This window comes from Cydia strobilella, chromosome 10 (genome assembly GCF_947568885.1).
Source record: "Cydia strobilella chromosome 10, ilCydStro3.1, whole genome shotgun sequence".
Classification (NCBI taxonomy): domain Eukaryota; kingdom Metazoa; phylum Arthropoda; class Insecta; order Lepidoptera; family Tortricidae; genus Cydia; species Cydia strobilella.
In genome coordinates, this window is record NC_086050.1 from 17,870,088 (window position 1) to 17,886,087 (window position 16,000).

Genomic DNA, 16,000 nt, shown 5'->3' on the forward strand with positions numbered 1-16,000 from the left:
CACGTGTCGCGCCTCTATCATGCTAAGATTTGACTACATTTTATTGTAAAATTGTCAACGCGGTTGATTGCTAATCCGGACCTGGGTATGTTGGACCCGGGTATGTCCTTAAACTACGTCCAAAAGAGCTTTGTGTGGTAGGGTACAGGACAGCGGATGTCATTCCAGATCTAAGCAGAGCCCAATTGGGGAAGTACCTCCACCTTACAGAAAACCGCAGTCAAATAATACTAGACAATACTCATAGTGTTGTGTTCCTGCCGGTGAGTAAGGTTGCCAGAGCTCAACGAGGGAGAGGAGTGTTAGGGTCGGCAACGCGCATGTAACTCCGCTGGAGTTGCAGGCGTACATAGGTTACGGAGACTGCTTAACATCAGGCAGCCGTATGCTTGTTTGCCACTGACGTAGTATAAAAAACTGGTCCGTGACTCTCATTTCTTATGTGTGTGCGTGATAATGGATTAATGGTAAATTATTTAATTACCTCATTGTTTTTCAATTCTACTTTAAACGGGCGGCGATAGATTACTGTATTTACCCCTCTACTCTGGCTTACGAAAAAACCTGCCCTTTATACATAACTGAAATCTCTGTTTTCTTTTGTCAAACATCACCGGCATGATTGCTTCTCAATAATCAAAGAGGCTTTTGTTCGTTCGTGCTGTGCATTACGAAAAATGATTTTGAGATGAAATACTTTTATTTGAAGTATGAATTTGGTGGAATTAAGGCTACGATACTTGTGATTGTTTTTGATACTGGGAAAGTGGGTTGTTACGGGATTTTCTCTGTTTCTCGGGAATTGTAAAAGTGTTCAATTTTGAAGTTGGATAAAAAAATGCTTCCCTTTTCGCGCGGAAGTCCCTTTCTAACCAGGGACCGGACAACCCTTTCCGCGATAAAACCCTTTCAATGGGCAACACGGCTAACACATTGAAAGACTTTCCCTTTTGAACTGCAAGCCCATTCATACCCTTACCTTACCGAAAAGCTAACCAAAAATAAGGCTAGCCCTTAATAAGGGTTACCCTTATATTTAAGCGCTTTTTATAAAGGTTTCCCTTTGCGTGAAAGAGACAGGATTAGTATATATCTACGGTAGTGTATGAAAAGGAAAGAAAATACGTGCCTAGTCAAAGAACGCCGCCGTCGCCGCCGACGATCGCTCGGATTCGAAGTAATGTGTGCTTTATGAACAAGGTAGACGACTTAAATTAGCACGCTTATATGCTAAAAGGGAAGCCCTTTATAAGGCTAACCCTTATAAGCAATATGCAAGGTGTTGGTTAGCGGATGATAAGGGTTTTGTAAGGGTATTTGGGCTACCGATTACTCAAATGTGATAGCTTTATATAAGGGTTTTTAAAAGCAAAACAAAGGGTTTCGTCTTGCAAAGGGTATGGTGAGTTAAGCCTTATGCAATACCCTTATAAAACCCCGATAAGGGATAGCGGGCCGGTCCCTGTTTCTAACAAAAGCTGTCAAAAAGGGACTTCCACTTGTACGAGTATTACAAGCTACAGGCTTTTCATAAACGGGCCCCAGAACTATGACCCTACTATGACATATATTGTATGATAATTATTAATTATAATTAATAATTATCATATTTAATTACTAATAATTATCATATTTAATTACTAATAATTATCATATTTAATTACTAATTATAATTAATAATTATCATACAATATATGTCATAGTAGGGTCATAGTTCTGGGGCCCGTTTATGAAAAGCCTGTAGCTTGTAATACTCGTACAAGTGGAAGTCCCTTTTTGATAGCTTTTGTTAGAAAGGGACTTCCGCTTGTATTACAAGCTACAAGCTTTTGATAAACGGGCCCCTGTTGTGGAATGGTTTTTTTTTTTATTTATTACAAAAAGGCAAGCACTTGACCGCAATCTCACCTGGTGGTAAGTGCCGATGCAGTCTAGGATGGATCATGCTTACCTAAAAGATGTCCATTCACTCTTGATTTAAAAAGATCCAAGTTATAGTGGACTGGGAATATATTTGCAGGAAGTGAATTCCACTCCTTAGCCGTTCGCATGATAAAGCTGGATGCATAGCGCTTAGTACGAATCAGTGGCAGAGTAACGACGTAAGGGTGAAACGCAAGTCCGCGTCTAGTCCCACGGTGACAGAATGGAGATGGGGGGATTAACTTATGTAATCCCTGTAAAAATTGTAATTGTAAAAATGTAAAAATGCTTGTATGATAATTATTACTTATAATTAATAATTATCATACAATATATGTCATAGTAGGGTCATAGTTCTGGGGCCCGTTTATGAAAAGCTTGTAGCTTGTAATACTCGTACAAGTGGAAGTCCCTTTTTGACAGCTTTTGTTAGAAAGGGACTTCCGCTTGTATTACAAGCTACAAGCTTTTGATAAACGGGCCCCTGTTGTAGAATGTAAAAATACTTCTATGATAATTATTACTTATAATTAATAATTATCATACAATATATGTCATAGTAGGGTCTTAGTTCTGGGGCCCGTTTATGACCTACCGTTTATTACCTTACTGGTTTAACGGTACTTTTGTAATTAAGTTGTATATTATGTGTATTTACCTGAATAAAAATAAAAAATAAATAAAAATAAAAAGCCTGTAGCTTGTAATACAAGTGGAAGTCCCTTTCTAACAAAAGCTGTCAAAAAGGGACTTCCACTTGTATTACAAGCTACAAGCTTCTGATAAACGGGCCCCTGTTGTAGTATTGCACTATAATTGGGACAGCGAGATGGCCATGCGATGGTTATGGCTCCACTACACAATAGCTGGCCCACTACCTTTGATGTGCGGACGAAAAACCGACACCGTGGCCATCCACTTTCCAATATTGTACTTACTATTACAAAGCTTCCAATATGTCATCCCCAGACACGGTTTTACACAATTTCCGCAGTAGCGCAAAGTGCACTTTCCTCTTTGATATATCAAATTACATACCACTGATAAAAAACAGGCACCGTAGAAACTAGAACAATTCGATTTGAGAACGCCGCCATTTCTCACACAGAAATACGCTTTCACTATATTGCATCTTTTTAAATTGTGTTCGCAGTTTTGTACTCTATTTTCTTCTCGGTAAGATTGTTTATTGTATTATCTTTGCTATGAGATACAATGTTGCGAAAGTAAGGTTATCTCCCTATGGATGGGTTGTGTCAGGTTTGACGTGTGTTCAGATTGTGTTTACATTATTTCGTGGGTAACGATGGAGTTGTTTTAGTTGAGATGGGGGTTTGTTATTTGAGGTAAAACAAAACATAGCGGCATTAGAATTTCATTATCATTAGGCATTAGAAAATCACTACTAGATTTGATATTGGTTTGTATGTATGTATGTATAAACTCTTTATTGTACAAAACACAGAATACAAATATAGAGGTTATAGAGGTTTGATATGTGTTACTTACGTAATTACCGGCCAATAACATAAAATTTCCTTAACACAACCGAAAATTTCATCAAAAAAATCTTGAAACATTTAGACAAAAATGTCAAAAAAATTTGGTGCATGAAAATGCTCTAAAGGTACCGTTCGGAGTCAAACTGCACCATTTCTGCATAATAATTAGCAGTATACCTAATTAACTTTTTAGTTTTTACTTCACCGCCGAAAGTTCCGCGACTCGATATACTCGCAAAAACCTGTTCAACTTGGCGGTGAATGCTGAGTGACTCGTAGTGCCGCAATCTAGTCAACCGACGCAGCTAAGTATTCCACCGGTGGCTTTACCTAATAAAAAAAAGCACTATAATTCTAACAGTTGTCACATAATTCAATAAAACGTAACGAGGCCTGTTTGGACTATTGATGAACGCTAGGACCAAAGTTGCCTGATTTTACGATACTTTGTGCTACCTTTGATGTGCGGACAAAAAACAAAAAACCGAAACCGAGATCGCCATCCCGCCGCGCCATAAGCCATCCGACACCACTACCATCTCTACGCTGGCCCATCTTAGTGGGCCAGTATGGTCCCATCGTGTAAAGGAGCCATTAATTAGCCTCATCATAAATGCAATGAACTAGAACTAGAAGTTACTCTATATTCATAAATTCATATTACAAAGAACTTCAGAATTCCCTAGACAAAGGATCCAGTCCGGATGCAAGTTTAATGCAGCCCGGGTGCTCCGCCCGGGGTGTAGCGCGGCCTTTATTTAAGGCAACTGTCTGACTGGCTACGAGAAAGCGACGAGCGATCGAATGTTTTTTACGCAAAAAATCTTCTACGTGTGGTTCTGTGCATGGTATAATAATATCAAGGTACTCTCTTCCGAGACTCTCGGACCACGTGACTGACACAAGCCTACGTCATGATGCTGTTCACAGGTTCACGATGACGTAGGCTTGTGTCAGTCACTCAGTCACGTGGTTCGCAAGTCTCGGAAGAGAGTACCATACCATGGATCTGTGGATGAAAGTCAGTATAAAGATGATCGTTAGATATGTCTGTCGTTTCGTTAATATATTACGCTGGTGGCCGAGCCCAGCGTTTTCCCGCCCGTTTTAATAGTGTACCCATGTTTATTAATTCATACTGTATATTAATAGTGTATGTTTGTTTGTTGCAGATGGCATGGCGCGGTGACGCATGATGCCACTGCCGCTCGCCGCGCTGCTGCGGCTGCTGCTTATTGCTGGTAAGATTATATCTTACATTTGTATGATCTGAGTTTTGTCTTAAACCTAAGTATGGCAGCGAAACACGCAGTAAAGCGGGTTAAGAGAAACATTGAAAAATAATGGTTGGAAATCGGAAATGACTATATCTTAAATTTATATGATCTGAGTGTTGTCTCAAACCTACCTATGGCAGCGAAACACGCAGTAAAGCGGGTTAGGAGAAACATGAAGAATAATGGTTGGAAATCGGAAAAAACTCATCGAATCGAATCGGAAATATTTGTGATTGCAAATTTTAATATTAAAGAAAAAATGGAAAAACACCGCTTCCGGCAGGTGTTAAACGTACGACCTGTTGGAAACCGTCCAATCGCTCTTAAGGGGCCCACTGATTACCAGTCCGCCGGACGATATCGGCCTGTCAGTTAGAACAAAAGTTTGACAGTTCCGAACAACTAACAGGCCGATATCGTCCGGCGGACTGGTAATCAGTGGGTCCCTTTAACCAATTAAGCTACGGAAGCCTAATAGAAGCGCGCAAATCTTTCCATTCCTTCCTCTTTCCTTTATGTATACACGCCACGGGGTGGCGCCTAGCGACATCTGGTACCGAAAACTGTTCCATCTGAACGGCACCTGAGTCTCGTAGCGTAGCGTAGCCAACACGGCTTTTCCGCCTTGTAACTTGTAAAGCACCTACGAACAGAGAACCCGCCTAGAGGGTCACTGGGAGTAAATTTGTTAATCCATTTCTCTCCTGCTTAATATACTTAAGCGAATTCGAATCCAAATGAGATGTCGCTAAATAAAACAGTGTCGACATCTGGACATTAGTCGTTAATGAAGAGTTCCGAACATTGTCCAAAAAGAGTGGTATTCTGACTTTAAATATCTGATATTGATTTGAAATTATAGTAAGACTAAACTGATTCAGCACCGACGTAAGTACCACATCAGTAGATACCTATAATTTTAGTGTAAAATAGCTAGTGACATAGCCAAGGGATGTGATGAGCAAAATTGTAAACAGCTATTTACTACTTCTAGAAGTTTATTTTCAAAGTTATTGACGTAAAACGTTAAGACCCGCGCGGTGACCGGGGTGTTGTTTGACATAGTTACTGAAAGTCATAATGTAATGATTGTCAGATTATCATAGCCATAATTCTGAAACCGTTAACTTTTCAGGATTTTCGTACTTAGATAGGTTGGGTCAGGTTTGTTTCCTGAAAAGTTACGCGTTTCTGAGAAAAAACCAAATTGTCACTAACGAAAATGCGGACAGACAACACATTATGACTTCAGACGTTTTGGGAAACAATAGACCTGCGGTGACCATATCTCACTTACTTACTGACTTACTGCTGTGGCGCAACGACCCGAAGTAGATCCTGGCCTCCGACACGAAAGACCGCCATGCTACTGTCTAAAGCAGTTTCTGTCCAGTCGCCGGCGCCGAGTTCGTTGAGGACCACACCACCATCATAACTACCGTCGCAAATTACATTACTTCCCTTCTAATTTCCCAGCTTTACACCTTTTTAGGGTTCCGTACCCAAAGGGTAAAAAAGGGACCCTATTACTAAGACTCCGCTGTCCGTCTGTCCGTCCGTCTGTCCGTCTGTCTGTCTGTCTGTCTGTCACCAGACTGTATCTCATGAACCGTGACAGCTAGACAGTTGAAATTTTCACAGATGATGTATTTCTGTTGCCGCTATAACAACAAATACTAAAAACAGAATAATATAAATATTTAAATGGGGCTCCCATACAACAAACGTGATTTTTTTGCTGTTTTTTTCCGTGATTGTTTAAAAATATGCGAGTCACTGACGTAATTATTGAAATGATTTAATGTATCTTTGACATGATTTTTATGTACTTAGTCCATACATTTATTATTATTGTTTTTATTGTATTATTATTATTATTTATAATCAAACCTAGATATAAGAAATGTAATGACTTAGGCTAGTCCTGTAACGTTGCATTTTGTTTTAAATAAATAAATTGAAATTGAATTGAATTGAAATTGTAATGGTACGGAACCCTTCGTGCGCGAGTCCGACTCGCACTTGGCCGGTTTTTTAAAGTGAGTTTGTAAACAGAAACACCTAAGTTCTTTTCCTATAATGTCAAACCAGTATTAAATCAAGATGGCATTTCTTTTTAATTCGAACGCCGCCGCCGCTTTAGTCTGGTTCAGACCGGATCAAGCCGGTAATGCGATAAATAGCCGTCGATTGAAAAGTCAATTAACGGGACAAATAAAACGATTTTGTCGCTAACGACTGCAGTAATTAGTTCCAGGATTAAGAGACTAATATATTTACGTGAACGCATGGTACGGGCATGTGATGCGGAGGGATGAAAGTCATGTGACGAGAAAGGTATTAAGAATGAATGTGGAGGGAAGTACGAGGAGAGGAAAACCGAGGAAAAGGTGGATGGACTGTGTGAAAGATGATATGAAACTAACGCAAGTGAATGATGAGATGACGGGTGACAGAGATGTATGGAAGAAAAAGACATGCTGCGCCGACCCCAAGTGAATGGGACAAGGGCAAGCGAATGATGATGATATTTACGTGAACGTGAACCTAATTGCTGTGTTACTGTATTATTTAAAAAATCCTTCTCAACCAACTAGAAAAATCTGAATCATTTAAAACGTACACGTTGGTCTCGCTACTGCCTGGGGTTATGCGACTGCACAACTGCAGTAAGTTCCTTTTGTTTCCAATTTTCATTGCAAAATTTCTTGTAAAACTGTTTTTAACTTAGAAAAACCTACAATACAATACAATACAAATCCTCTTTATTGCACAACCTCAGAAAAAAGGTACATGGAAACACAAATAATACATGAAGACATAGGTGACAACAGGCGGTCTTACAAGAACTACGAAACTACGTATTGTTATGTTTGCTATATTACCCAAAAGTCAGTCGTCGGGTAAGGATCTAATGGTGGGATCATAGAGAAATCTACAAACATCTTGGACTAGGTATAATAGCAAAGAGGTACCTACTAGTATTAGTGAATAATCCTTTACCATCGTATTTTCACTGAAATGCACTAACAGTGCTATTTCAGTCAGTCTCAGTACCTACAAAAAGTACCGAGCTTGACTGAAGTAGCATGACAAATATGAACGTTTTCCTGAAAAATGGCAAAGGATTGAAATAACCCTTCACAGCGTTTTGCGTTTGTTAGGATTAGTCCGGTTTCCTCACGATGTTTTCCTTCACCGAAAAGCGACTGGTATAAATATCAAATGATATTTCGTACATAAGTTCCGAAAAACTCATTGGTACGAGCCGGGGGTTTGAACCCGCGACCTCCGGATTGAAAGTCGCACGCTCTTACCGCTAGGCCACCAGCGCTTCTTTTATAAATTCAATATACGCGATATAATCCGTTTTCATAGTTTTATTTCATGAGTAACTATCGCGGTAACCGAAGACAATATTATAAATAAATAAATAAATAAATAAATTCATTTATTAAGGACCAACTTGGATCAATTTGTGTTAGTGACAGTTTTATCTTAAGGCTAATGTTAGTATATACATAATTATTTACTGACTAGCTAACTATATAAAATTCTAGTTTCTAAAATAAATAAGTAAGCAGATTTTCTCAAAAACCACTTTAAAGATAATCTGCCCACCTACCCATTCCTGCGCACATGAATCATGCAGCAGTTATTTATATACAGGCTATCAACCCTGTCCGCAATCATGGTCAGGATGCTGTTGGAGCTGGCCCGTACCCGTATATTATGGCAAAGGATTGTTCACTACATCCCCCCCCCCACCTTAAAGGTTTAAGCTCGCCTTTGCCTATCCTGTGCCAAATTTGTGTTTTTTAAGAGTTTATACATACATACATACATACATCTGTAGTAATATCCGGGCGAAAACCTATTCTCCTAGTAACCGATAATAGTCCATTTACGGAGAAGCCACTGTAATGCCAGACAGGGCGTGCCGTAGACACATAAATACGACTATGAACCTTAAAGTACTATGATGACTTATATTAGTCCTAAGGTCCTAACTTTATAGAAAAGTATTAGCAGACGTATTTAGTACTTCTTAAATTCATTACCTCGGAAGAGTTGATAATGGGAATTGGGTATAGCCTGTGGTATTTACAGCTAAAAAACTTAGCACCTTCCTTATTTGTATGAAGTTTTTTTATGATTTTATGAATATTCGGCAATTATTTTACACTAACACTGTAAAAGCTCCTCCACACTTCCATCAGATTACGTTTTCCTGTTGTCATTTACACGACACAACGTCCCTTGCTTTTTGACCTAGTTGTTTCTAGGGAATTGACTAGAAAGGTATTTATTTTTAGATGCCAATGTAATTAAAGCGTTTCCAAAAGGTTTATTAGAATAATACAGATGAGCCAAACAATATTTGGTTCGGTAAATCGTGGACCGAACATTCGGCCGAATATTCGTATTCGACAAACGTGAACGTGAAAATATTAGCCGCAATCGGGTAACTTTGTGTAAACATTTACTTCTATCCTCAAAATATTTACAAATCCCAACCTCATCAGCACATCATAAAATTAACAACCAACCACATAACCCCCCTATTACCAGTCGGTAAAAATACCCGAGCAGACATCTTGATTATGCAAACACAAAACAATGAAAAGAAAACCAGCTTCCCTAGACACTTGATCATCAAAAATTCTAGCAAAATTTTCATAAGATATTGAAGTTTAATACTGCTTCAAGGGTCTTTGTATTTTGGTGATGGTAACTCGGTAGACACATCAATTATGGCGGTGTGTTTATAAATAGTGATGCGATGTTGCCATTTTATATTACTGAAAATACTGTCATTAAAGGTACTTACCGTTGCTGCATAGCAGCATGGTGTAGTCTTAATCAGAACGGTGCATGGTATAATAACAAGGTACTCTCTTCCGAGACTCGCGAACCACGTGACTGACGTCACGTCACGTCATCGTGCTGTTCACAGGTTCACGATGACGTAGGCTTGTGTCAGTCACGTGGTACGCGAGTCTCGGAAGAGAGTACCAGGCGGAGTATAATTATTATACCATGGAACGGTGACTGAAATCGGTGATTATTTTATTTCATTCTGTTTTTAGATAGTTAGTCAGTTCTGATTTCTCTAATTATTCTTTAAGCAGTCTTCATTACCAAGGATTTTACGGAAGACATCTCTTCTTAGCGATAAAAAAAAAAATTAAAATTTAAACTGTTTATTTCAAAAAAGATTACAAAGACTATTTACAGACTTAGCCTAATCTACATTGTATGCTAAGTATGGTCTTAATTCTAATATTTCTATTACATTTATATTATTACTATTTATTTATTTATTTAACACGTATAATATAACTGCCGGTTTTGTAACTTTATGTAGTCTATAATTGTTATTTATTGCTTTATTTTATCAATAGGTAAATATAAAATAAGACATATTCATGATGACGCATTATATCAATGGTTATTTCTTCCCGCCGCACCGCGCCGCTTCGCGTTCGCGTAACGATCGCTCACGTAGAACACTTCTATAGGTATATCAAAGGTTTTTCTTCCGCGCCGCACCACATTGCTTCGCGGTTACATCCCGACCGCCCACGTAGGACACCGCGTCGAATACACAGTATACATACAATAAACAGAACAAACAGGAATCGTAAGTTCCTAAAGTTGTGTAGCCTCAGAAGAATGTACCCAACAGCTTAATACTATCCAGTATTTTCATTTTAGAAACCAGCACTGGTATTCCTTAAGAGCAATTTCACATTGTGCGATCCGATATCGGATGTCACATGATCCTTTGAGAAAAGCAGCTGCTAGCGAGTACCCTTTAAATCACGTCCATTTTTTTGGTTTAAGGTTCTCTATTGAGCAATAAACATTAAATGTTGTAAATAAAAATAAAAAGGTGTTTTAATTTTATACAATATTCGATTGGACAATATGAAAACGCTCTTGGCCCATTCGATTTCATTAAAAAATATTTGATCAATTTAATATTACCGATACCGGTAAACTCAACTCGCATATTCGGTACATCCCTACATTACACCCGCGTCGGTAGATTTCGCTAATCCATTGCATGTTTGCTTTAACAAATATGAAATTAACATGAGCTCGTATAATGAAGCTGAGTATTTGCTGAGCGAGGCAGAATCTGGAGCTAATGATAATATATTATTAGAGAAAACTCTTTGAAATAGGTCTTTCAATTATTATACATGCCGAGGTTTTCTTACGAAGACAGTGTAAAAGGTTATTCAAAAACCGGCAAAGTGCGAGTCGGACTCGCGCACCGAGGGTTCCGTACTTTTTAGTATTTCTTGTTATAGCGGCAACAGAAATACATCTGTGAAAATTTCAACCGTCTAGCTATCACGGTTCATGAGATACAGCCTGGTGACAGACAGACAGACGGACAACGGAGTCTTAGTAATAGGGTCCCGTTTTTACCCTTTGGGTACGTAACCCAAAAAAATACCTTTTTATTTTTATTTACCATAATTAGTTTAAATGTTTATTGTTCAATAGATTTCAACTGTCTAGCTATCACGGTTCATGAGATACAGCCTGGTGACAGATAGACAGACGGACAGCGGAGTCTTAGTAATAGGGTCCCATTTTTACCCTTTCGGTACGGAACCCTAAAAAGCGGATTAAGTTCGAGCTCGACTCGCGCACCGAGGGTTCCGTACACAGTCCTATGTTAATAGTCCGATTCCCGATTATTTATCGAAAAGTTTCGTCCGCCTAAGCTAACTTTGCAGCACTTATATGCCAGTACGAGCGAGATGCATAGAATAGTTATTTACTATACAAGTAGAAAATTCGCAACGAGTGATATATTAAAACCGAAGGGAGTGCTTTAAATCGACACGTTTTCAATCAAAAGGTACCACATTGTCGCTTGTCAATAAGGTTCATTTCAAATTGAAGCTGTATGGAAATAGCCCCTTATTGACAACCGACAATAAGTACCCTTTTGATTGAAAATGGCACATATTATGCATGGAAAGTGCTTATTCCCGCACTAGAGCACCACATGCACTGTTACGCACACGCTAGCGAATATGTCAGTGTCATGTCATGAGTCACTGACAGTGTCAAAACTAACATATACGCTAAAATCTACGTAATTTAAATTCTATACATCTCGCTCGCACCAATATGCGAGTACGAGCGAGATGCATAGAAACTAGAAGGTAAGTTACGTTCTCGATAGCGTTTATGTCAGTGCCAAACTGGTGGTAGCCACACAGCTTGTTTTAGTCATAAAGTTTTAGCCATACAGGATTGTTATTAGGTAACAAAATGTGTAAAAATCATGAAAGTTTCAATCAGTCTCATGACTCATGGGACTTCAAAAACTGCTCAAACTTTTACCGTTTAATATAATAAAAGCCTCGTTTGACCAGCAAAAGTTGGGGCTAAACAAAATTGATGTCTATTATGGACGGAACTTACGGTAGTTTGCTCTAGTTGAAGAATAAACCCCATTTGTCCAAGTAAGGCAAAGTTTGGTGAAGAAAAACTTACTGAGGACATTAATATAGAGTTAGTGTAAGAAAAAATAATAAAAGTATGTTAACTTGCACTAACTCTGCCAAGTGAATGATTTAGTGAAATATAGAGGAAATGCCCGTGTAGGGCTCTGATACAAAAACGCATCGTTTACTTGGATAGGGTCATGGAACGGACGCCTGCTCGCGCTTGCGCCACCTTGCGGTCTTTTTTTAGGTAAGAGTGAACCTTCGTTGACGTTGTAAGTGTGTCATACCTCTGTAATACTTAATCAAAGACAGTTTCAACAACGTTTCAACTAAATTTGAAGGCAGTAGTGTCTGGAACCTTTGCATTATTCATGAAAGACGTAAACAGAACAACATTAAGCACTACCGTTTACTTGCAGCCCAATTCGAACGTATACTGATATCAGAATGACATCTAACTGATGTCAGTTATCGCGCATTTCGCTCGTACTTGTAAGTATTGGCGCGGCCGAGACGCACGATAACTAAACATAATTCAAATATTATTCATGTCAGTGTACGTTCGAATTGGCTTGTCACGTAGTTTCTAGAATTCAAGATAGTTTAATGGATACGGTACTGTAAGATATTAGGACGTGTTCAGTACTTGTCATTAAGTGCTTTGCACTAATGACGTATGGAATAGGTACGAAACAAGCAGTTTTACCCACTAATTATTCGTATTCTCATCGCAATTCTGAAGCAATCTACATATTGACAAATTAAACTCTAGATTGCTACACTCACGCTCCATGCGCTACATGCGCTCCCGCCATCTGTATTCCCTGATCAATATGACCTCGGTCTCTTTAAAACAAGAGTGAATAGGCTGTTACTGAACCGGTGAGCTCCATCTTAGGCCCTGTCTTCACTTTCCATCAGGTGTGACTAGGGCCAATCGCCGATCAGTTTATAAAAAAAAAAAAAAAAAAACTCAAAATGTATCTACAAATTAAGTACCTACTTATAATGTTTAGCGCGTTTCAATGATTGTAGTTAGATCTTAAAAAATGCAGATATACTAATATGATACATTAATAGGTATCTTTAAGTGTCCGATGCGTCTGCAAAACACATCTGCCAGACATCTGGCGGATGCATTTATTATATCTCTAGCAGTTATGAACACAGTTCATAAAGATTATTTTTGTTCCTAGGTGGCGCTAATTTCGTGAACCCCTACACTAACGACGAGTCGGACCTAACCCAAGTATGGCTAGAACTCCCCACCTCCCCCGTTGCTCTGGGCGGAGACGTCCACATCCACGTCCACGGCGCGTCCACGCCGCTGCGCCTGCGCCTCGCGCGCGACGACGACGACGGACGACTACTATTGGCTGTTATGCCACTAGCCCTAGATGCTGAAGGCCGCATGACGCTCCCGTGCGGTTACTTCACACGAGGCGGAACGTACTATGTTGAGCTTTTGGCGGACAATTTTGTGAATGATTATGATAACAATAGTGTTAGTGATGATAGAGTAGCAAGAGACGCGAAAGATAAAGTGAACAGTGAAGTGTCTAATGATGATAGTGTTAAAGAAAGAGTGACAAGAGATTTAAACAATAAAGTGAGTAAAACTAAGAGAGTAAAGAGAGAAGAAAGTGAAGGTAGAATAGTGGAAACTGAAGATGGAGTGGTCAAATCGTGGAGTTTCGATGTGCTTTGGCCGTCAGCGAAGTTAGATGTGACTCCGGAGCAAATACAGACGTATCCGGAGAGGCAGGTGACAGCGATATTGGAGTTTCCGAAGGTGATGTGTGCTCCGTTGCTGCAAAGCGCAGATTTCTGGCTGGAGCTGCTGTATTGTGGACATTCGAGTGGAGGAGCGGTGCTGTGCGATGGGAAGAACACCAGCTCTCACGCGCACGTTTTGTATTCCGAACAGGTAAAAATAATTCACTTATTCTTGCTTTACTTATTTATTTTTATTTTACTTCCTACTTCTCTGTATGTCTTAGGTACTTAATTAGGTAAGACATACGTAGAAGTATTTAGGAATTCCTAAATAGTTTTATTAAGACCGTTTTCTATGGATACGTTCAACTTTGTCATTTGCTTCTTTAGAATTTTGCCATGCTTATCTGTCCGTCTGTCCGTACTAACTTTTGCAACTGCAGCTTAGCAGACCTGAGTATCTTTTATAAAAAGCTGTAATTTAGCAATCCAAGGAAGGAAGGTAAGAGGAAGGTAGATTTTCTTGGTATCTAATAAAAAACATGATCATCCATCATCTTGCTTGGAGAGCGGAAATATTAGGTATTCTACGTGAACAAAATCGCATACTCCGCTTGGTAAACGATGAAAATAACAACCTAGATAGTTTTAAAGTACTTGAAGCTGCTTTCTGCAGAAAATGAAGTCTAGGAAAGTTAGAAAAGTTGCTTGACCTAATATCTTGAAACTTAAAACTCATTGTGAAACGGTTGCGAAATTTTCTTTAAGACAGGTTATATATTTTAATGATACAGTCTTTAAGTCAACTTTAGAAATGAATAAAATATTACACACAAACATGTAAGTAAACCAAGAAGATATTTATTGTAGGCTTATCAAAAGAAATTCCTGTCAAAGGAATTACTTTTAAATACACAAAACAAACAGACTGAGAGACCATGAAAGCACTTTCAGAAACCTAGTGACACGAAATTATTTATCTCAATTTATGAGCAAAATTTCAGTTAATATATAGGTAAACTCGCTACTCATATATGCAACTGTTCAGACGAAATAATAAGTTTAGTAATCATGAAAAGCCAGCCTAGTGGTCCGAACGTGCGACTTTCAAGGCAGGTTGCGGGTTCAAACCCCGGCTTCGTATTATTATAAACAGCATGAAGAAAAACATCTCGAGGACACCGAACCAATCCCTATAAGGCCAAGTTTCTCTCTGGGTTGGAAAATCAAATGGCAGTCGCTTTTGTAAAATATAGACCTTTACAGACATGACAGAACGCCGAAGTAGTAATCATATACCTAATAGTTATTATATCACCACTCACCTTTATGTGCATGTCTTCTCTCTATGGTGCAGTAAACACTGCAAAGTTAAACCAGTACACAAAAAATATTTACTAGCACTTAATTTTTATCCAGATGCATGGCTTTCCGGGTCGCCGGACGATGACGCTGCGTTGTGAACTATTCGGCCAAGCCGGAGACTACGCGCTCACACTTCGGCCAGCGGCCGCCGGGCCACAGGACCTCGCTACTGCCTTCGTCAAGGTATGTTTACATATATGTACAGAGGTCAAATCATATGCGTCGTGATAAGAGACTCAAAATTAGTTTAGGACAAGTGGCGTATTCGTAGAGGCCAACATTCAGTAGTGGACGATAATAAGCTGAAGATTAGCTGAAGAGTATTTTACAATTTTTTTACATCTGCAATCTTATCATCAGCTGCACTAGAATTTTTCAATTAGATTGCAATTGAATAGCAGTGCAAGTGGTAAGTACCCTTTGATGAAATCCTAGCTCATACCAGTACCTACGATACGATATCTAAGTTCTAGTTTCAGAAATTCCTTTGTTTTTAATAAACGGACATTGTAAACAAAGCTTCGACTTATAACATAAACTACTATTATTAGAAATTTGCCTATAAAATGTAAAGTACACGGTTCAAAGCTTAATAAACATCATTCACTGACCGAATTAACCGTCATACCCTTCTTATACCTTCGGAAAAACGTGAACGATCCACTCAAAACCAAAAGGCGAATCATGGAAGAAAAGGTACGTCTTTTAGGCTGTTATTGGCTTGAGAACTGAAGAAAGT

General features: G+C 38.9%; 1 protein-coding gene across 1 annotated transcript in view; it reads left to right on the forward strand.

Annotated features, from left to right (window-relative positions):
• LOC134744537 (uncharacterized) overlaps positions 1-16,000 on the forward strand; it is a 139,149-nt gene that overhangs the window by 82,054 nt on the left and 41,095 nt on the right. Inside the window, exons 2-4 of the mRNA XM_063678354.1 lie at positions 4,598-4,666; positions 13,377-14,107; positions 15,316-15,444. Coding sequence (XP_063534424.1) covers positions 4,618-4,666; positions 13,377-14,107; positions 15,316-15,444 — 909 coding nt within the window. The 5' untranslated portion in view covers positions 4,598-4,617. The remainder of the gene's footprint in view (positions 1-4,597; positions 4,667-13,376; positions 14,108-15,315; positions 15,445-16,000) is intronic.